At 39.6% G+C, this 22834-nt stretch overlaps 2 protein-coding genes across 10 annotated transcripts in view; one reads left to right on the top strand and one right to left on the bottom strand.

Moving 5' to 3' along the window:
• LOC111594081 (blood vessel epicardial substance) overlaps positions 1-22834 on the bottom strand; it is a 35602-nt gene that overhangs the window by 5249 nt on the left and 7519 nt on the right. For 4 of the 7 annotated variants that reach the window (XM_030224187.1, XM_030224185.1, XM_030224186.1 and 1 more), the window contains exons 3-8: positions 19371-20284; positions 2546-2703; positions 2378-2480; positions 2169-2318; positions 1949-2090; positions 157-1472 (exon numbers count right to left, since the gene is read on the bottom strand). In XM_030224187.1, coding sequence (XP_030080047.1) covers positions 1306-1472; positions 1949-2090; positions 2169-2318; positions 2378-2480; positions 2546-2703; positions 19371-19931 — 1281 coding nt within the window. In that variant the 5' untranslated portion in view covers positions 19932-20284 and the 3' untranslated portion in view covers positions 157-1305. Of the gene's footprint in view, positions 1-156; positions 1473-1948; positions 2091-2168; positions 2319-2377; positions 2481-2545; positions 2704-19370; positions 20285-22834 lie in introns of those variants that run through there. The other 3 variants (XM_030224189.1, XM_030224190.1, XM_030224188.1) reach the window with 2 other exon arrangements.
• On the top strand, positions 13882-17946 carry LOC111594080 (transmembrane protein 205). 3 transcript variants are annotated; one of them, XM_023307223.2, is made up of 3 exons: positions 13882-14945; positions 16698-16981; positions 17210-17946. In XM_023307223.2, the coding sequence occupies exons 1-3, from the start codon at positions 14284-14286 to the stop codon at positions 17656-17658; spliced, it is 1395 nt and encodes a 464-aa protein (XP_023162991.2). In that variant the 5' UTR covers positions 13882-14283; the 3' UTR covers positions 17659-17946. The 3 variants fall into 3 exon arrangements, with proteins under 3 accessions (XP_023162991.2, XP_030080044.1, XP_030080043.1); XM_030224184.1 differs by lacking the exon at positions 13882-14945 and adding an exon at positions 15766-15789; XM_030224183.1 differs by lacking the exon at positions 13882-14945 and adding an exon at positions 16300-16533.

Below are 22834 nucleotides of genomic sequence, written 5' to 3'. Positions count from 1 at the left end.
CAAAAACAAACTCATTAACAAACACAAACGCAATGTGCAAAATCAATAATAAAAAAAAAAAAAAACAAAAAGAAATTAATAATAAAATAATATATGATAATGATAGACAAACAGATCATATGTATATATTCATAACTAAATATTGCTAATGTGCCCGCACAGTTAAAAATTTTCCATTAAATGTGGAACGGAAGTCGAAACTTTTTAGAAATTGTATTTTTTTATTGCTGATTAGTGATCAGTGATCAATCAAATATGGCCAAGCAATTGGCTACGATCTTTGGATCGTAACCATTTGAAATCAATTTTTCATGATGTTATCTTCCAGCGCAGTAGAGCTTACCCGAGCGTGGATCAGCAGAAGCCGACCGTCAAAAAGTTGACGATCACAACATATTGATTAGTGAATGAATTCTGCTTTGCTAAAAAAACTTGAAGCTTGATCAGAAATCTGTGATCAATTATCACACTATTATAGCCAAGCTGTTAGCATAAAGCTCTAAATCTCGTACATGTTTGAAAATTAACTTTAAATACAATAGGGATTAGTGCAGTGACGACGTAGTAGGCATTGTCGCATTGAGACATTATAACTTGAGTTTTATAACTTGAAGATCTGCTTGAATGAGAATAGCTCTTTAGCTCCAGCCTTAAATTGATGGTTGTTACATTTGTATATATAATATTATACCTTTGTTGTTATAGTTTTTGATTTTGTTGTTGGATAGATATTTTCTTGGTGCCTTTTCAATTGTTTATCTTGAGGATAACTCTATTTATCCACAAATTCGACAAGTACCTGGCAAGAATACCTGACTCGAACGGGGATTGCATTTGAATCTGAATTTGTGTTCTATGCCAAAAGTTTAAACAAACATTCAAGTGCGGGTGCGTGCGTTGAGTTGAGGATCGATGGCGATGATAGATGATCGATAATCGATAATTGACGGGCGACGATAGATGCTCGATAAACATATTTTAGATGACCTTTTGATCGATGATGTTGTTGATGGATGCACAGATGTTGCACAACTCGCTTGAGCTCTATATATACCAACTATTGTTGCTTTTCAATGCTAGCAGCTGTTGTTGTTGTTGATGCTGTTATGTATGGTCTGAGTGTGCGTGTGTTTTTTTATATTCATTTATTTACAGTAATATGTATAAGTTTACTATATTTCAAAGAAGCGCAATGCTTGTGGTAAGGCCTTAAAGCATTGCTTCGCAAGCGCTTTGCGTTTGTGTGTGTGTGTGTCTGTGTGTGTGTGTGTGTGGGCGTGCAGTTGCTTTGATCAGGACTCGATTTCAATTTGATTGCCTGCTGCGATCGTGTCGACCAGCAGCAACTACAGCAGCGGCGGCGGCGTAGTGATCAACGTTGGTGTCCACCAAACTGGCGCCACCTGGCGGCATCGGCGGCAGCTGCTGCTTAGTGTGTTTGTACGTGCGACCAAGTAAAGGAACATGCTCTTCTAAAATTAGATGGCAAATTGTAAAAAACGAACAGAAACATCAACAATTTGTACAGTTAATAAAGCAAATGCAAAAACACAAAACAAGACGAATAAATTATATCCAAAAAAAATTTAATCATACAAAGTGAGAAAAACATAACGTATTTTTAAGGGTTTGTTTTGATTTCATTTTTGGGATTTCTCCACGTAGCATGCAACAAGCGCGCGCCCCATTACCAGCGTGCAATGAAGCAAGAGGCACGATTAATGTTTAAGGAATTAAAGATTCACAGCGGTTGCTTTCTTAAAGGCAACTTTTATACAAAATCAAACTATCAGCGAGCGGGACAGAGAGAGAAAGACAGAGAGAGAGATGGAAAGAGAGAGAGACAGAGATAGAGAGATTGCGAGCGAGCGAGAGGGCGCGATTGTGAGATAAATTTGAGGCTAAACGAAAAGATTTGTAAACCCAGGTGTAAGCGCTGTTAGCTCACCTTGCAGCTGACGATTGATTAGGGCCGTCAGTCCATGGCCCACATCGACGCTCTTCTTTAAGATGAGCATAGGCTTGTCCTCGGCATCATCTGCATAGCCGCCCGAGGGCAGGAAACCGTTGCTTGCTATCGACTCGCTCACCTGTTGGCAATTTAAAATGTAGTCAGGCACTAGCTAATTGGACATATGTATTAAGGCTTTATATGCTGCAATTGTCACCTGTGTCACCTGCATTAGCTTTTTCACCACATCGCGGCCCAATATGTGATCAAATACAGTTTGCAGGAAGGGTTCGGCCATTATTGATAGCTTGAGCTTGTCCCGATGCCAGATAAGCACGCGCGACTCCTCCATGGCCATAATAGACACCTGTATGCACATTTACACATAATTAGATATAGATGCTGGCCAATTTGATATTTGCTCACCTGAAAGTAGTCATCGGTCGAAACGCCAAACCACTCTGGCGAGTCTAGGAACTGATGGGGAAACACAATGTGCAGCGCCCGCTGATGCTGCGACACGACCAATCTGCAAATACAAAAAAATTGATCAGTATCGAGCAGCGTTATCGATTCATCACCATTGTCACTCACTTGCCGCTAAGCACCAGCGACAGGCTGTCAACTTTGGTAACCTTCTCCTGTGCATAGACCTCCTGGTATTTGAGTCCACGTATCACCTTCATGCAGTTGAGCACCTTGCGAAATTGTTGACGTGTCACGTGCAGCGGCTGGAACAGCGCGACGTACATCTGATAGAGAGGATAGAGCGTGGAGATAAATTCAGCAGCCGATTTAATAAACAATTAATGAGAACCTCAGACAGTATCTTATCTATGAAGATTGCAGTTCTATGCATAGACCACTCGTAATATCTTATCTAGTTCTTAATTACACGCATTGGCCATAAATTTGATCACGCGAACACCGTCGGTTCCCCGATATCGTTTGCGACTTGAGTGCTTCTTGCCATTTGGCCAGACTCTGCCGTACGATCCTTAATACCCTCCACCCCTCGTTAGAGCGCAAGCGATTACCATCATGTCTCCCATTCAAATATTGAATGTCAAGTTCAAGTGCCACGAACGCCTTAATAAAAAAAACTTGCAATGGCTAGCGTAATAAATCGAGGACTGCGCCTAGACGATACTCTGTAATAATTAAATGAGCACGGTGACTATTTGTATTGCTAACTATGTAAAAGTAAATGATAATCATGAACGTGCAAGTGATAATACGTCTGCTGAAGTATACGAATCAAAAGTGCTCTAGTAGCGGGTTTCCGACAAATACCCTCAGCCGTGTGGTATGATATTGCTCTAATATTTCTGATATTCCAGATATTCTATAATTTGGTATACTTTAGATGAATTTATATGCCACACGTGGCTGGCTTTACGTTTGTCAACTTTTTCCTCAATTTAAATAGGTTTCTTTAATATTATCGATGTTTCCAAGCCAAATTTGAAAAGTACGTATAATCGTCAGCTCATAAAGGCTCCGAAAAAGGCGGACGAACTGAGCATTTACCCCTAATAAATTATGTTATATGATCAAGAGCAAGAATCGTTCTATATTTCTCAAATTTGTTAGAAGTTAAAAATCATTTTGACTTTTGATTAAGTGTTATATGGACTTTTAAAATGCTTTTCCCTATGACGTAAGTAATCAAAGGACACAATTCAATAAGAAGCACTTGGAAGTACACGCATTTAGGTAGGAATGTCAAATAAGAAAGCCTATTTAACAGATTTTGTAGTCTCTTGGTTGAGTCATTTGTAAGTGTTATTCATATTTATTTATTCATATATTTTGTATCTAAAGAAAAATGTTTCTCAGAGCCGTTTTGCTACAAAATAGAAACATTATTTTGATGCAAGTTTCGGAGAAAATGATCTTGATAATGTGGACAATATGGATATAATACCAGAGTAAATCGATTTTCAGAGCTGCTTTCATCTGCTTTCAGTTTCACTGCGTGTCAATGGAAGGCAGCTGATCATTGATCGCTAACTACTGATCGTCAATAAATTTTTTCAACAATCAACATTATAACTGCTTATAACTGGCACATACGATCGTAACTCGGTGATCGAAGGATATAATTTTAAATGAAGATCACCAATGGCCAAACTGAAGGTAAGAAAAGTAGGGTTCATTGTTTTTATATAGCTATTCTAACTGCTGGAAGCAATAGAGTCACAGATCACCGTTTCACGATCATTTATAATGAATTGGAGATTGACTCAACTAGAGAAAAGGCTGCTATAAAAGAACTGCAAATCTAAAAGGTTAAGACATCTTCAGCGCTGACTTATTTTAAATTGAAGCTGTTCATTTTGATCATTAATATTCCTTTCCCGATTCCAGAGTAGAACATAATTAAATTGCATTCAGATCCACTAGAGGGTTAATGAAACTTCACTAATTGCTATTATGATAACATGTTGACAGAACTCTAATCGCTAATCACATCGATCGCTGATCAACATGTTTATTGTTTTCGTTCCAAGATCTCGCACTTGCTGACTGATCAAATATTTACCCAAACGAGAGTGCGAGTACGAGTGCGTGTTAGAATAGAAGTGCGAAGCAATTGGCGTGTAAATCAGTTGGTTTGATCGATGTTAATAAAATCATGTGTCTAACGGCATTGAGCACATGGCAGCGGCCGGTATTAAATGGGCCAAACATAATCGCATGGCCATAACACATGGCCAGTTGCAAGAGACAGCGTTCGGTTATCGGATTTTCGGTTGTCCGTTGCTATGCAAAAAAGTGTTTATTAAGCGTCTCTGCTGACGCAGACACTAGACATCCAATACGATTAGCCACCAATAGCACCACCACCTCTGAGCCGGAGCGCATGGCATCAAGCTGCGACATGAAACTTCAGCAGTTATTGCAATGCTCTGCTAAAAATTGAGCACCATCGTCGGGATATTGGATTTAACACGCGCTTTGACAAAAGAATTATGAAGATCCGCCTAGGTTAAATCAACCAAAATCGAAGATATAAAATTGCGCTAATGGTGATTAGCGCACAGCCAACCAAAATAAATTACAGTTTAAGTTTTTCTGAAATTGTAGGGGAATACGTATCTGTATCTAAAATTGGAAATGGCAACAAATATCAGAGATCAGATTAACTTTTAATAGCATAAACAAAAATATAGAGTATTCAGTGGTCAGCGTAAGGGGCTCAGATTTCATTTTGTGTGTTGCTTCTCATGTTGCCTTTCCTCTTTAAGCCGGTATATTTTTTATTTCGTTCTTCTTTTGTAAAGCCACATACAAACACATACATATATAAATAAATAAATAAAATAATCAAGAGTTTAGCTCAACAGCGGACAAATTGTAATCCGGGCAGGTTTATTTGCTGCCGTTATTGTTGTGGCTGTGGCTATGGCTGTGGCTGACCGGCTTGCCGCATGTGGCGCGAGATTTGCAACAGCAGCGCCTGCAGCAACAGAGTCGGCAGACATCGCCACCGATGCTAAAGTCACGTACACCAGCGCTGGCTGCCTTCAGCCGCAGTTGACAACGGTAGCGACGGCGATGGTGAAGCTCTTCAAAGAGCAAAGCGCTCGCGCGCTGCAAGAGATCTTAAATGAACCGAACCGGAACGGAACGAAACAGTAGAGCCACGAAGCGCAGCAGCGGCTGCTTCTCCCCGGCACTCTCTCTCTCTCTTTCAACTCTCTCACACTCAACCCAACACACATGCACATGTGTGTGTGTGTGCGAGCCAAATGCGATTAGCTTTGAGGCTGTTGCTGATGAAGATGAACTGCTGAGCGCGGTTGTTGCTGCGTGCGATTATCTACGCAATGGACAGATAAGCAAAATAAAATCAGTTGCGGCGCTCAATTTGCAATTTAATTCAATGAAAGCAAAAAAAAAGACAGGAAGAAAAATAACATAAAAAAGTTGATATCCACAGCTTGACACAGAACAAAAAGCGGCCATTGGCCAATTGCTTGCAAAATGAGCCAGAACACAGTTACAAATCGGCTATCGGCGTAAACGACCAGCGGATGATCTCTTTTCGCAATTGCATAGTATGAAATTTGTGATTGTAATTGAAGCTTTTTAAATTGCGTAGGGTATCACCTGCTTCGTTACAAAATTTGTGATTCAATTCAACTAGAAGTGAGAATTCAAAGGGTATCAAGTTATGAAGTGCACTTGTCCAATTTTGGACGATTTCGGAATAAATTATATTTTTTAGTATTTGAACAATGTGATTAAAATACTTTCGTCTATTTACGTCAGAAAATAATTAGATAATGCAATTAGCTAACCAAAGTATTCTGCAGCCAAACTCAACTGTCATCACAGATTGTCATAGATTTCAGCATTGCCTAGAAAACTTGATCTATACCAATCCATTGTGGTCGAGGCACAGTTTATTTCGAAAGCTCCTTAAAACTGACCTGCCTGAATGCTATGCGTACAGACTGACACCCACACGCATACATAGACATCTGAACCAAGATATGCTCACACGGGTGACCGTGCATTGGAATAGCTCTGCCCAGTTGCCCAGCTGTCCAGCCAACAGCAGAGCTACTGTACCAAGAGCCATTGAACTGAACCCGCTGCGCTACTATATTGATAAGCAGTTCGCTCCCAAAGAGAAGCATGTTTCGCTCTCTCTTCGCCTTAAGAGCGAATGTCAAAAGCGCAGTCGTAACAAATGGGCTGTGCGCACCGTACTCGAAACACCAGTGAAAGACGCCATTGGCACAGCCACGAATTGGCAGCACTTCCTGTTGGCCTGCTAGACGCTTTATATACCCTGTACCCATATCTGTTATAGCTATACTACATTTATATATACTCTACACTTCACTGCAGTCGACTGTATAAATATTTCAGATGAATTGAATTTCAGATCATCTGATATTGTATTCATTAATGACTTCTCAAACATTCATATTTCTAGATCAAATCATAGTCCAGAGGATATATACCAAATATATATCATACCTGTAAATATTCTACCTGGTCATAAATGCAGCTGTAGTTTGCTAAATAATCTTGTTAATGTAACTGATAGGTTTGTTTTATATCACTAGGTTGAAATACGTTTTCCAACACTTTAAACTCAATTCCGGATGATGTGTTCCTAAAAGCCGGCTTCTCACTCTGACTTTCTAACCATAAAAATATTAAATCAAAAGCTTAAAGAGCTAGAAATAGCCTGGTTCGATGGATCGACTGGTCGAAAAATTCTATTGCAAAGTCAGATTACAATCTTCTACATTTTCGATGTTATAAGATGCGTAAATTATCAGGTTTATTATTATATATATGTCTCAAATTCAAAGTTGGAGTTATTTTTAGAAGTTCAGTTCTCTAATGTCGATGTCGATTCGATTTCAAATTAACAAAGCGAGATTGTGGTGACAAATTTGTTTTCCAGTATTTTGCAATTGTGTTTACAGAGTATTTATCAATCGTATAAAGCTGATTGAAACATTCTCACTGGCTTTTCTAATCTTTCTTTATATTTCGTGTTGCTAGCAGTAAACAAAAATTTCGATCAATTTCATAAACAAGTTGGCAATACAACCAGCTGTTTACAGCTAAGGGCATACTTAGATAACAAACAGCTAAGAGGAGGAAGGGGCCAGGGCAGATGAGACCTAGCGACACGACGTGTTGGGGCGCCGTGATCGTCGTTCACGTTGGCTTATCAGATAAAGCTGCAGCAGCAGCACCAGCAACAATAATTGCATTATAATCCTTAGAAGTGTAAAATGTTGATAAACGCAAAGTAAAGATGGCAGAGAAGAGAGTGAGAGGCAATGGCCGTCGGAAGAGAATTGATCAAGCAAATCTTGCGGGTGGTGGCGTCTAAGTCTTTTTCTAGTACTAGTACTTGTATATTCTAACCTTATTGTCCAGAGATAGCTTTTTAGGCGCTGCAAGTAACTAATACCTTTTAGCCAACTTATTCCCATATGAGTGCTGCAGCAACGTGACATGTCTTCTGAATTTGTTATTCTGTCCACTCGGGAATCGAGTCTATTAATTGCCTAACCAAAAAACTCGCTGAAACAGCTGTGGAGATAGAAGACGCTTGGATTTATAAAGAAGCCCAGGGATACAGACTGCTTTACTGTTTTACTGTTGTTTCCGAAAGGTTTTAGCAGTTGTTCCGGTGTGACATGAAACTTTGAAATTTTGAAACCCAATGAGTAACAGGGTCAATGTTAAGGAGTCTGTTAAGTATCAACATCTCCATCATTGGGCAATTTAACTGCAAAATTACAAGCAAGATACGTTGAGCAGACAAATTTCTGTGCAGACTACAAAGCACTAAAAAGCAAGCAGAACGCACATTTACCAATATATATATATATATATATATATATATATATATATATATATATATATATATATATATATATATATATATATATACATGTATATTGCACAGAGAAGAGAACCGACTGTAAGAAAAAGAGGTGCGTCAGTAGAAGGAAAAGTTCAGCAATTTAATGCCTTCGTTCATAGTGCAATCCGCGCATTGTAATACTGAGAAAGCGCAAATTTAGCGAGTAGATAAAGACAAGCATTTAGACGATTGAGCAATTCGATGAATTTTGACCACTAAACAGGTCGCACATTTCTTTCATCAGCGCTAATCAATTTGGCTAATCAATTGTGTTGAATTTTTCCATGTGATTCACGCGCCGCCGCACGTCCACTGGTCACGTGGCCTGTGTTATCTGAGCGGTCACGCCCCCGTTGCCGCCCAACAGCCAAACATGATTGAGCGAAAGCGCGCGACATTCGCGATCACACGAAAACAAACGAAACGAAACGAGCCCCAAAAATTTGCTGATCACAACTAGAAAAAGCATAGCAAATAATTTGGATGGATGCCATGTACGCAAAGACACAGCTGATGACTGACGAAGATGCTGCTGCTTCTGCTGATTTTTTTGGCTGCTACTGCTGCTGACGCAACGACTAAAACCGGCAAAAACTTATGACTGGCTGTTGTGCCGAGTAGGCGGGTTGGGTGGTTGGAGGTGTATGTGCGTCAGGTATTTTTGGGTAACAAAATCCCTGCAACAACAGGTTGTATGACGCGCATGCCATCGCGGCACGTCCGCACTTTTAAGCGGCATCAACAGAAATACCAAAACGAAATTCACAGAACCAGGTGACCAAACTCCAAGCCAACTCATCAAATGACCCAAGAAAGAAGAATCGGAAATAGCTTCAAATCGGCCAAGATCGTTATGTGTTAGTAATATCTTAAATGAAATCAAGTTTGCCTTCGAAATTGGGAATCATACTTTGATATTCACATAAAATAACTAGTTCAAAAGACCGCTGCAATTCCAATTCAATTTTATCACATATATTTACATTTATCGATAATTCATGTTAAACTAGTTCACAAAAGAACTAGTAAATAAAGTAACACCAATATGGAATACTAATTCAATTATCGTATATCGATGTAGCTTAGACAAATGTTGAAGAAAGTATATATATATATAATTTATATACAAAAATTTATCTAATTTCAAACAATTCTTGAATTAAAATTACAAAATAAGGACCTCCTAATCCTAATAATATCAAGTTGTAAAATATAGAGAAAAAAAAATAAATAAAGTTATCTAAATCACTGATTAATTAATACGAAAAAGGGGATTGATAACAATCTGTATGATTAAAATTATTTTTAAATTAATCTGTTAGGCACGAGAGGCCTACCCAAAACTTATATGACTCACGCTTGCTCATTTCCGATAATAGAAGGCTTAAGAAAAACGGGAACTTTTCCATACATTTATTTACATATATACATATATCTTACTGAATTGCTCGCAACTGGAGAGTCCCAGCTAATAATAATTCATAGTTAGTGGTTATTTTTAGCTGCTTGATGGTTTTCTTTTTTGATTCAGTTTGATTGATTTGATTTTATTTATTATATTAACATTCAAATGATCCATGTAAGGTTTATATGTAGCTAGTGTTGATCAAATCATAGTCAATTTGATGTAGTTCATCAATCGACTCAATTGAATAATTGCTTTTACTAGTCTAAAGTCTAAAGTCGAAAACGGTTATAATCGGTTAACGAACCAAATTGTGCGCAGACTCGCAACTGATCACTGAACAACTTGATTATAACAACTTGATATAAGGCGTTGCACGGTTCTGTAAACCCTGTACCGACCCATTCAAAATATGCCGAGCAAGCAGATGCGCCATAGAATATTAGAGATATTTACGAATCCGAACTAAAACTGTTTCCTTTAAACTGAAAATTTGATTCATTATCAATTCCACTAATCATTCCACTTGCTTAGCCTTGTCTATTTATGTTTCATATGACAGACGATCGAGACGTTGGCCTTCAAATATTTATTTGGTCCATTTCTTTTAGCCTTACGTGACATTCGGCACACGGTAAATGCGTAATTTATGCACAAATCCCCACTCACGAGTCCATTAGCGAAATCATTGAGAGGGGCCAGATCGCAGATCGCGAAAATATAATAATAAACAAAGACCAGTGTTGTGTTGATTAAAGGTCAGACCGTAAAAACTGTCACAATCGTTTAATTAAATCTAATAATCATGGTCAATTGTTGGTTTAAGTGTTGATTTGTTTTTGTTTCGATTCCATTGGATGACATGCCCATTAGACCCAAAAGACCGGACACACAGAGTGCCACATAAGGAGCAGCACGATCTATGATCGTACGAGGGAAGTTTCCAAAAAAAAAGAAGCAAAAACAAGTAAGAAAGCTCCAGTCGGGGTGCCCGACTAGGAGATACTCTGATCCAAGTCCTATCAACGTTTTTCAACATTTTCAATAGTTTGTATCGAGTATTAAAAAAAATAAAAACCGACATTACGGTACCGAGATTCGAATCAACGTTGCCTAGAATTAAAATAAAAATAAAGACAAAAAAAACTCCGATTCGCCGCCTGGTCTCAAACCAAGAACTTGCGGGTAACGAGCGGCGCCTCTACCAACACCGCCAGTGCAATGCTTATGCAAGAAGTTTCAAATTTGAAGTAGCAGCTGATAACTCCAATCACAATTCAATCACAATTCAATCGCAATTTCGATTCTTCGAATAGAAAATTATACACGCGTTTGAATATATGTATAGGAAAAATGCGTGCGATTGGCGCTACTTGACATGTGCTTTTGCAAATTGGCCAAACATTTTGTTTAATAACTTCTGTTTTCTTTATGGATTTTAATGCAATTTTTAGTAAGCGATCTATATATTCCAGTGGCTTGCTAGAGATGCAAACTCCTTCACATAATGGCCATTTGGAGGCTCTAGCTTTTAAGCCTCACGAGATATTATTTAATAACTGAATTTCGATTATGTTTTCATTCGATAACAGTAAAACGGGAATAGTTATCGAATATTTGAAACAAACTTGATATGCACAATCTGCACTTATAGCTAGCTCTTATAGATGCTGAGATCGACGCGATCACACATAGGAACAGACGGGCAGGGCTCAATCGACTAGGCTTGTCGATCAATAATATATATACATTATGGGGTCTGCCACGCCTCCTTCTGCCTGTTACATACATTTACACAAAACCATTATACCCTGATTTCCAATTTTTAATGGGATCAGGGTATAAACAGAAAAACTTCGCCAAGCTTATAATATTTAGGCATACGATGATAGGGCGAAATTTTAGATATGCAAACGCCGTTGAAGATGAGGCGCCGAAAAAGAAATACCGAAACCCAAAATGTACAAGAATCAGGCAGTCGGATATATGTGTATATACATATAGAGTCCATAACTGTCCACTAATTACAAGTTTGTATGCAAAATGACGCCTACCGAGAGCTATAAACGATATGCCAAATGAGCCACTGACGTTTTGGTAGTCCGACGGGGTTGTCTTTGTTGTTGGTCGATGGCGCTGATCGAGCTTGATCGATAGATGAATCGGGTGGAACGGAACTTACGGCAATTAGATAATAAGCAGTTTGGGTAGCCAACAGCTATTGATCAAAACGTTGAAACACCCCCTGAATCGAACACATCCCGGCCCACGGGCCGACCTTTCCATTAGCACCGACAATCCTTACCGCCAAATGCTGCTATCGGGCCGCGGAGCAAGATGTGTAAATTTGTTTTCGCTGCGGCAATTGAATGTTGTATATTATAGAAAGCGATCCATGATCAAATGTATCGACTCGAATCGCCTTGGCATGAGGCACACGTTCACAGATTATCACGCGGTTGCCGTGTGCTTGCAAAGTCACAAAATAATGAGTGGATTCAAAAGGCGGAGATCGGTTGAGCCGAAATGCCAATGTCAAGATAAAATAACAAATATTCCATCACGATCAACAAATACACAGATATCAGCAAGTGATCGTGGCTGATTAAATCCATTGCGCTAAACGATCACTGAGCATCAAACTTTTGATCTTTAGTAAAAACCTTTTCACATTTATTGTCCTTATAATAGGTTGAAAAACCCCATTCCGGTAAACTTGACCTGTGATCAACGACAGATATGGAGCATATTCAATTATTTCACAAAACAAATTTAGTGTTTGTTTTATATAACTTTCAACTCATTAGTTCAAGGGATCTGCATTTTAATTAGCTAATCAATTAACACTTCTTTATTGTTTCTTCATTGAACTAAAAACAAAGTTATAAAGATTCGAACAAGTGATCCACGCCCTAGCTGATTTTCAATTATTTGAACCGATTTATGCGTAGCTAGTCATAATTTTAATTGCACCAAGAAAGAAATGAACTTCAGTTCTACGTTTGAAAAGATATCCTAGTCGATCCTCTAATTATGTATAGTAATCTTATTAGTTCTTATTTGTCGTTTTCCTTTTTCCTAAAAGTGATACTTTTCCGTAAAAGTGATCATGATATCCTAAGTGTGATCCTCACTTATGGTCCACAGGTCATTTTAATTTGATCTTCATAGAAGTGTTTCTCACATTGTCATTCTTAATATATATATATATCCTTTGCTGTTAATAGAAGTGAATTTTATAGTCATTATGGGTCCCTCGCTTTAAATTCTAGCTATGCAAATGCCCAAATGAGCCAAACATGCCCTTTGAAGCTTAGCCAAAACAGATCACTTACTCATCAAAATTGGCAGCGCTGCTTTCCAAGAGGCCGGTGACTTCCAAATCCCCAATGACGTCAAAGGAAGAACGTCAAAAGAATTCGCTTGAATTTTTTGCGTTTTTTTTTCTGATAGAACGGAAAGGTGACATGGCGCAGTGCAGCTGGCAACAATGTAAACAGCAGAAACAACATTCTGTGGACATGTCTACTTGGAGTTATGTAAGGCGCCACCTCCCCCGCCCCAAAAGCCAATAGTCTAAAAGTATGCACATGTGGCGGACATTAGCAATCGAAAACCGAGAACGACGCCCATTTGGCTAAGATTCTGGCACGTCCACATCCACACAGCGGGTCTTGGGCCTATATAAAGTGTACATAACGATCGTAGCGTGACAAGGAGCATTTAATTGCTTACTCTTCGGTCAGCTAAGAGTATATATGCAACAGGTATTCATGCTCTTAAAACTACGCTCTCTCTCTCCTCTCTTTCTTTCTCGATGTCGCGCCTGGGCTGCTTCGGCTTTACAGCACGGAGTGGCACGATCAACAGCTGTCTGCCCAGATTAACCTCTACCCCTGTCTCTGTCTCTGTCCCTTTCCCTGCCCCGGCAATTTATACAGCATTACAACAATGTAGATCAAGTGCACGACGAACGCGTGGGAGCGTTGCCGACATCGTCATCGTCGTATGGTTGATAGTCAGCCGAAAACCGACAGCCGAAGAGAGCGCGCTGCTCGCTGTCAACGTCCAAGAACTGAGACTCACACACACATGTGCAGGTGCTATATAAAAGCTAAAGCCGCTGGTGCCTAACCATTCAATCGCACATATTAACTCGTCGCGTAGACTTCGCATCAACAGAAGCAGCCGTAGCAGCTAACAGCACTAGCCCCATACCTAACCCGCCCCATTGCAAGCCGCGCGCGCACTAAATCTAATGTACAAAACTGCAACAAAAGTTTACTAATTAACTAACCCAGCAACAACTCAAACAATTACAACGAAACCCAAAGAAAAATCCCCCAAAACTCATCAAAAATTTGCAGATAAAAATTGTAATTTTTTTCGAGTGCAACCAAAATTGAGCTAAACCAAAAGTAATCGAAACAATCAACAGTTAAAGTAACTGTAACAGTGACAAAGAAAACAAATCAAAAAGGTGCAAAGAACCGTTAAGAAGAACATACAAATGCAAACATGTGCCACAATTCGGGCATTGAAAGTGAACAGATCGAACGGTACATGGCGTTCGGTCTGCCCCAGAAAGCCGTCAGAAGCGTAAAATACACGATGCGCAAACGCGAAAAGCAACAGCGTAAAGAATTGCAAAAGCAACAACTACAGCAATCGCAAAATCTCAGCGATGTCGAAGACATTGACATGGGTAGCAGTAGCAGTAGCAACAGCGACAGCGGAACTGATATTGACATCAAGCACACAAGAACTGTGCCGCTGAAGAAGGAGAGCTTGGCAGAAACTAAAATAGTGACAGAGACTGCAGCAGCAGCGGCGGCGGCTATTGAAGCAGCCATCCCTCATAACAGCAGCATTAGCAGCACCAACAACAACACCAGCAGCAGCAGCGACATTTTGAAAATTCCCAAATTCTGTGGACGTTTTCGTAAAATGCAACAACCACAAGAAGAACAGTCAGAGGCTGACAAGTCTGCACACCGCAGCCCCCTAGCAACAAACACAACAACAACAACGGCTGCGCTAACAGCACAACAACAGCGCAAACTCAGCTCGATGGAGCCATCGATGGACGACGCTCTAGCAATTGGCACACAAATGACACGCAAATTTGCTGAGCGCTGCCATTGCCTGATCGGCCAACTGCAAGGCAGTCGGCTGTACACGTAAGTCTTATTTGAAATCTTTATCCTTACACTATTCAAAGAACATAAGAGCGAAGTATGTATGTAAGCATTTTAATCGACATATTGCAGCTTATCAGTGCCATTATCACGGTACTCGATCATGCCAATCACGCGAAAGAAGATTACACCCATTCGATTATTTCACATAAACACGCCTCTCTTTTTGCACTTTGACGTTGTCGCCGTCGCCGTCGCTGTCGCTGTCGTTGCTCTCGACCGCCTGCGATTTTCGTTTTCATTTTGCGTTTATTGTTCACAATTATGCAAACAGCAAATGGAAGCGACAATAAGAGCAGCGTAGGGCACACGACAGAGAAATTAGGAATGAACTTTTAGCTTTTCAAAAGCTTGCATACGCTCAAACTGAAGGCGCCTGTCGCACGTGCTGTAGTTATTTGGCTATCAGGCGATATCATGTGTGATTGTAACTTCTGATGAAATCTTTCACGAGGCGCATGAAATCCGCTTTTAAATAGCGCATGATAAGCCGTAAGAAATTAACAGCTTTTGTTAGCTCAAAGTCCCAGACCAGATATGCAGCTTTAGTAAATGATTCAACCTGATATACACGTATAAAGGTAGCCCCAAAAATGACGATATTTTTATCACACTCGATTTATAAATAATAACGAAGGCCGTTGGCCGACAGCTGACGCCCCTTTTTAGCCATTACTATGACTCAACAGTAACTTTTGCTGGTGACCGAGTCGTTAGGGAAAAGCTTCCGAAGAAAACCTGCCTAATAACCTACAAAGTGCGAAACGCTCGCTCAGTCAACGTCACGACATCGATGCCGACGCAGGCGAAGCGCCTTGCCTGCGTGGTTGGTAACGGCAACGTTAATGCTGCGTCGTTACCGTACTGAGTCAGCTTTCTGCGTTATCGGCTTATCGTAAACGACGGCATCGCATTGTCAGCTTGGAGAGCAGCTGTTCAATTGAACAGCTGATTTACGAATTCTCTCTCAGCTTCGATTGAACCTGTGTGTCGACATTGTCGACGGCAAATGTTATATTATCTGATTGTTCTGCTGCCGTCGCTGTCGCTTAACATATGCATATGTGCAAGTGCTTAAAACCCAGACACATTGCCACGTACATATGTATGTGTGTAATTTTGCAAATTCGTTGTATTAAATTTAGTGACCATTGGCGCTCCAATTATTGTTGTGCAAATGGCAAAATACAGAAATATATGTGTATGTACAATATTTGGTTGCATGCTTTTTTGCACGTACGCCATTTTCGACTCTATTCCGACAAAGCACAAAGCAACAGCAGCGACCGACGAGACGTCGGTGTACGTCACATACACATGATCTATGCGAAAGCGTATGCAAAAATGTGTAAAGCAGACGCAACGCAACAGTCGCGCAGCGCAGCGCAACAGAACGCAGCATGCGTAAGCAGCAACAAAACACAGAGAGTACAATGTGCAAGCGACGAGCTGTTGCTAGTGCAAAGCACTTGATGTTAGATAAGCACACGCTGTTCGCTGTTGTCGCTACAGCTGCTCGTGCTGTTGCCATAAATATTGGCAAATCTAATAACAGCGAAAATGGAAAGGGGTGGGGCACGACTAAACGTTATATTATGCATTTTATAACGAAACACAAAGACTGCGCTGTTAAATTTACATGCATACACACGCACACGCGAAATACAATTGCTAACAACTTTCTTAATAACCCTCTCTCTCTCTCTCTCTTTCTCTTTCTGTATCTCTATATAGAATCCTGACGCGTACGACGCAGCCGGCGCATTTTATCGCTATTTGCATATTATCCTTTGTGCTATTGACTGTTGGACCCGATCTCACAACGACAACAACGACGACAATGCACAGCAGCCAGTTGGCAACGGCAGCGATACACACAACAACGACGCAGACACGCAATGCCGACGTCAACGGCGCTGCTGCCGCCACAATGGAAGGCAGCACGCTGGCAACCCTGGCATATCTGGGCGCATTCGCTACCCACTTTGGTTCACAAATCTGGATGACCTTTGTCTCTGGTAAGTTATCCAATCATTAACAAAAGCGTCGCTGCCAATGCTGCTGCTGTTGCGCTGCTGCTGCTGCACCTATTGCTCGCCCCATCTGCCATCAATCATCCAATGTGTCCATGTCAATGTCAAACTGAATGTCATCCAAATCGTAGGCATTATAACTACAACTATCAAATTTGAATTACTTATTCTAATCCCTTCTTCCTTCTCTTGTTCCATACATATATATTTCAGGGCTCTCACTGTATTTCTCACTGCCGCGTCACACCTTCGGCCAGTGCCAGCAAATCCTGTTCCCCAAGTATTTTGCACTGAACGCTATGCTGAGCATCAGCATGCTGATCATATATGTTAAATATTTTCTGAGCGGCTGGACAACGGCGGCAAGTGTCCAAATAAGCGCCTTAGGGCTGACAGCTGCCATTGAAGTGGTGGTGAGGCTATATCTGGCACCGCCCATGCTCCGGTTGATGCACGAGAAATATAGAATCGAAGGCGCTATCGGTAGCGGCCAAGAGGTGGGCAGCCTCGTCCAGGGCGATCTGGTTGAGTGTCCGCACTATCAGCGCATACACAAGGCATTCCGGCGCATACACATGACCATTGCCATTGGCAATATGATTGTTTTATTGGCCACCTGTCTGCAGTTGTATTTTCTGGCATTGAAAATACGAATTAGCTAAGACCCGAACCACACGGAGACCCCAAATACAAGAAACGTAATGCAGACACAATTTCGGACAACGCCTGAAAGGCTGCACTGCTTTTTTGTCACCTCCCCCACTAACTCCATCTCTCTCTCTATCTCTATCTCACACTCTCTTTATAATGCAAAAGAATTTAATATCATTATAAATGTTTGTAGCTATTAAGTCACTAGACATCCCATACACACACATACACGCACACACTCGCATATAAAAGCTAATATTACAACAAGTAGAACAAAAACAATAAACTGGTTAAAAAAAGAAATTAAATTAAGCAACTTTTGCACCTGAAAAGAAAAATAAATACCTGTGATAAGACTCACCAGCCCCATGCATCCCCGTCCCAAACCCAACTAAAAATGCAGCCCATTTACCACACACACGCACACACATATATATATATATATATATATATATATATAAATATATATATATATATATATATATATATATATATATATATATATATATATATATATATATATATATATTTATATATATATACTGTGAAACACATACATACAGCATTTCGTAGTTTTTAATGAATAATTTACACACAATTGTTAATTAATATTGTTTTAGTAATTAAAAATAACATTCATTTGTTGTCTTTTTTTTTCAAATCTATTTTTTTTTTTTTGCTATTGATAAACTATCGAAATTATTTATTTGTTTAAGTAAGCTATGTGTATTTGCTTACGCAACTGAAGTTAAGAGAAAAAAATATTTTAAACTAAAACAAAATAATGTCTTTTAATTTTATAAGAAAACTAAGCAAAATCTTGTCCCCGACTATAGATACCCTTCGTAGGTATATTATTGGATTTACAGGCTAGAATTCCCAACACTCAAAAATAGTTAATGAAGAAGTTGAGTATATAATTAATAAAATATAATATATATATATATATATATATATACATACATAATATAATAAAATGTAATATAATAAAATATAATATATATATACATACATAACCGGTTACATATATATATATATATATATATAAAGTGAAGAATCATCATAGTCCACATTGTTCTTCAGAGAAACTTACATAGTAGTAGATCTCTTTTGCTTTAATAGTCTGCAGGCCAAGTAAAATGATTTTGATAAAAAAACAATGGATATAAAAACAAAAATATAATGCCCTATGAGGTCCAATACAACTCATTCGTTCTGCTACATACATTTTCACAAAGCTGAAATACCCATTTTGTATACAGAAAGTAACCTCATTGAATCGAATCTATAATAGAAATATAACTAATAGAATAAAATAGAAAATCGAATCGATAATGTGAGAAATCACACTCTTTTGAGTTTATACCCGTCTACCCGTTGTTGGCTGTCTATCATTATAGTCAAAAACTAAATAAATATCCTATTTATTTACTTTTTGACTATAATCTTAATCTTGAATTTGAATCAAGCTTAACGCCAATGCGCTTACAACCGATATTTAGAGAAAAGTTCACAGTTAACAGTTAACAGAGTAATTTGACAATAGAAATAGTACAGGCTTACCCTGCCTAGCCTAGATTTAGATGTGGATAACTTCCTTAAATAGAGTCAGGAAAGAAGCTGTCTAGTTCTCTCTATGTATATATGGCGAATATGGAGAATACTAACAGTAGCTGACCAGTGTTGGGGAATAGTTTGGAAAGTAAATTGAATGTTTACTCACCGCTTCAATTTCCTGATCGAAACGAACCGGACGCAGTCGACAGAGCACTACAATTAGATAGATAAAGTTGATGCCAATGCCAAGTCCGGACCAGAGCACCACATCCGGAGTGCACTCAATCAGGTAACCATACATGCCCATCATGATGCAGCCGATGAGCATAGTGGCGCGCATCCATAGTGAACCAAAAGGTCCGTGGGGTGCCAGAAAGGCTAGAAATAGAAAGGCCCAGCCTAGTTGAAAGTAGAGATGATGCGGCTGCTGCCAAATGAGGCACTGTTCGATGGACCAGTCGCCAGGATTGATGGAGCGCAGGGTGCCATTGTTATCCCAGGTGATGGTGCCGCTAGCGGCGCTTGTGCCTGCCGTGCTCTGTGCTATTAAGGTGCCAGCCGAGGCTGCGGCCACAGCACTGCTACTGGCACTTGCTGCTGCGCTGCTGGCGCCAACGCCAACGCTAGCGCCGGCTCCAGACCCGATGCCCATGCTAGCGCTGCTCCCGGCGCTGTTGATCAATGCACCAACGCCTACGCCGGCTGCGCTACCCGCCGTGCTGGGCATGGCGTTCGCCCTTAATCTCTTGCTCTCGTTTCTGAACTCGTTCCCGTTACTGCTCTCGCTGTTGTTATCGTGCTCCTTCTTTGCTTTGCCACCTCTCGTTGCTCAGTCTACTCGCTCTCGGCGTATTGTATTGTTTGTTTGATTCAGCAATTGGTTGTACAGTTGGTTGTTGTCTTCGCTAAGCACTGTCTGCTGGCTTGTCTTTCTGTTCGCCTTCTTAGTGCGGTGTGCTTTGCTTATTGTATGTGTGGTCTTTCGCTGCTTTCAGCTACTTGTGCTGCTGCTGCTGCTGCTGCTGTCGCCGTACTTTGCCTTGGGTCACATTGTTGCATAGTTCACTCAAGGCACTCTAGCTGCAATTAAAAAGAGTCGTTAATGGAAAATATATCAATTGAATGTCATTCAGCTCATCAACTGGGTATGTGTGCACACATACATCGTCTTGCTTCTCTAGCTAAACTATTGGGTCGTTCACTAAGTAATTTCGCTTTTTGACATCAGCTGATCTTAATGAATTTTTTCACAGCTAACTTCGCGCTTAACCGCTTTACCGTTATACATTTCAACAGCTGATATAGTTAAGTTTAGTTGAAAAAACGTTGTTGGATTTTGTAAAATAGTTTTCATTTGGTGTCCTATTGAAGATGGAAGATCAAAAACAACATTTTCGGCATAATTTACTGTATTACTATCGAAAGGGCAAAAATGCAGCAAGTCAAAAGTTATGCGATGTGTACGGAGAAGATGTAATGACAGAACGCCAATGCCAAAATTGGTTTAGAAAATTTCGTTCCGGCAATTTCAATCTTGAGGATGCATCACGTCCTTGAAGGCCTGAAGAAGCAATAATGTCCTTAGTCGATGCAAATCGTCGAATAACAAGTCGAGACATTGCAGAAAGATTAAATCTGTCAAACGCGATCGTTCACAAGCACATGAAACGTCTATGATTCATTTCCAAGCTTGACATATGGGTTCCTCATATTCGTACAGAACGAAATTTGCTTCGTCGCATTAACGACTGCGATACGCTTATACGACGTCAAAGAAACGATCAAAGCCCGATATTTACCAAAAAAAGGTTATGTTGTCCGTTTGGTGGCATTTTAAGGGGATCGTTTAATGTGAGCTTTTGCCGGACAAATCAACAATTAATTCTGAAGTTTATTGCAATCAACTAGACAAAAGAGACCAGAATTGGTCAATAGAAAAGGTGTAGTGTTCCACCAAGATAAAAGCCAAAAGCTGTTACAACTTGAATGGGATGTGGTACCACACCCACCATATTCTCCAGACTTGGCACCTCTGGACTACTACTTGTTCCGGTCTCTGCAGAATTTGTTGGATGGTACAACCTTCACCTCAAATCAGGACGTAAAAACCAGTTTTGTTGCCAGCAAGGATCCAAAATTTTATGAGCGGGGAATCAATCTCTTGCCCGAAAGATGGCAAAAGGTATTAGAGAAAAATGAAGAATACATCATTTCATAAAAGTCTTATAAAATAAAAAAAATCGGGTTAGAATTGCACTAAAGAAACGAAATTACTTTTTGGTTTATTAATATAAGACTTTTTTTTAAACATCTGTAGAAGAGAAACGAAATCAATAGAAATCCAAGTTTTCAATATTAACTCTCGTTGTAGTAAGGGTACTTATGGTAAGAAGACAGATAAAGCGACTAGGTGACTAGTAGTAGACTCAAGTGATGGCTCAAAGGGGTTGCTTAAATTCTAGGACTTTATTTTTATGACATTCCAAAGATTCCACTATTACGCCAGGTGCATGCCAAGCTAGAGCTGAGCCGAAAAATGATTGATATATAACTTGGGAACTTTCTTTAAAGTGAAAGCCAGCGAATATTTCAGATAGTTGCGGACGATTGAAAGTGAAAACAAACCGAGGATTAAAGGGTATTTCATTCTCTGGTTGGGCATCAATCAATATAATCAATTGACAATATACTGTTAATATATTAACAAGCATTTATGCATATTCACACTTACTGTTTCTTTTCTTCTTATATTGGCTGCTTCTATTGTTTGACAATTAATTTGATTTCTATGTCTTTCTTTTTTTATAGGTCTTACGTGCGGTTTCTCAAAATAAGACAAAATACTCCTAACGAGCCATCACTTTACGTATGCTGTTTCCTACGGGAAATTCATTTACCTATGTAATTATCGATAATGGTGCTATGCTATGGGTATGCACGAATGGAAGAACAATTCAAGGCGAGTCAGGCTCATAATACGTGCCCGATATAATCCGAATAGCTTGGGTTTGATATCAATTTGAATTGATATTTTGTAGGTCCTTCACAGAGAGTTGATATCTGCAGTGCTCATTTAGATAGATATACATCTCTGTATCCTAGAGTAAACATAGTATATAGAGTGAATAGGAGCATATAAGCCATCACAACTGATCAGCAATATAAAGACGTAAGGAGTAAGTCTGCATCGGTGTGCCCTACAAAAATTTCTATGCTTATTCAACCGAGTATATTGGCTTTTAAAACTGAAAAACCTATATTTATAAATCTGAGCTGAAGAACTTTTACAGCTAGAATTTATAATTTGCTATCAAATAAAATATAAAACATATACATAGAGGGTATGTGCCGGTCGATCAAGCGTTCCATGCGATTAGTTTACAATCGATTCATTTTGATGTTACTGACCTTTTTGCACAGATGATTCGTTTCTTTCTTCTTTATGGCGCTTGAGTGTCGAATGAACACGAATTTTGTCGGAAAGGCCAAAAACGTCTTTGCTTTTCGATGAAATGACGTCACGCAGCTACAAATATAGCACATATATATTTCTTTAGGGGTCGTAAGACTGGCCACAAACAAAAACAGGTTGTGCGTTTGACCCAAATAAAGCAAGAGTGACAGAGTCAG

The sequence above is a fragment of the Drosophila hydei genome, unplaced genomic scaffold, assembly GCF_003285905.1.
Source record: "Drosophila hydei strain 15085-1641.00,03,60 unplaced genomic scaffold, DhydRS2 tig00000383-arrow-arrow-pilon, whole genome shotgun sequence".
NCBI lineage: Eukaryota > Metazoa > Arthropoda > Insecta > Diptera > Drosophilidae > Drosophila > Drosophila hydei.
Note: the sequence above shows the minus strand (reverse complement) of the source record. Positions and strands in the feature narration are given on the sequence as shown.

Excerpts from the sequence above, each read along its gene's own strand:
- LOC111594080 (XM_023307223.2), top strand. The coding sequence starts at position 14,284 with ATGTGCCACAATTCGGGCATTGAAAGTGAACAGATCGAACGGTACATG. Across the intron at positions 14,946-16,697 it reads CAAGGCAGTCGGCTGTACAC|AATCCTGACGCGTACGACGC; the intron begins GTAAGTCTTATT and ends ATCTCTATATAG. Across the intron at positions 16,982-17,209 it reads CTGGATGACCTTTGTCTCTG|GGCTCTCACTGTATTTCTCA; the intron begins GTAAGTTATCCA and ends TATATATTTCAG.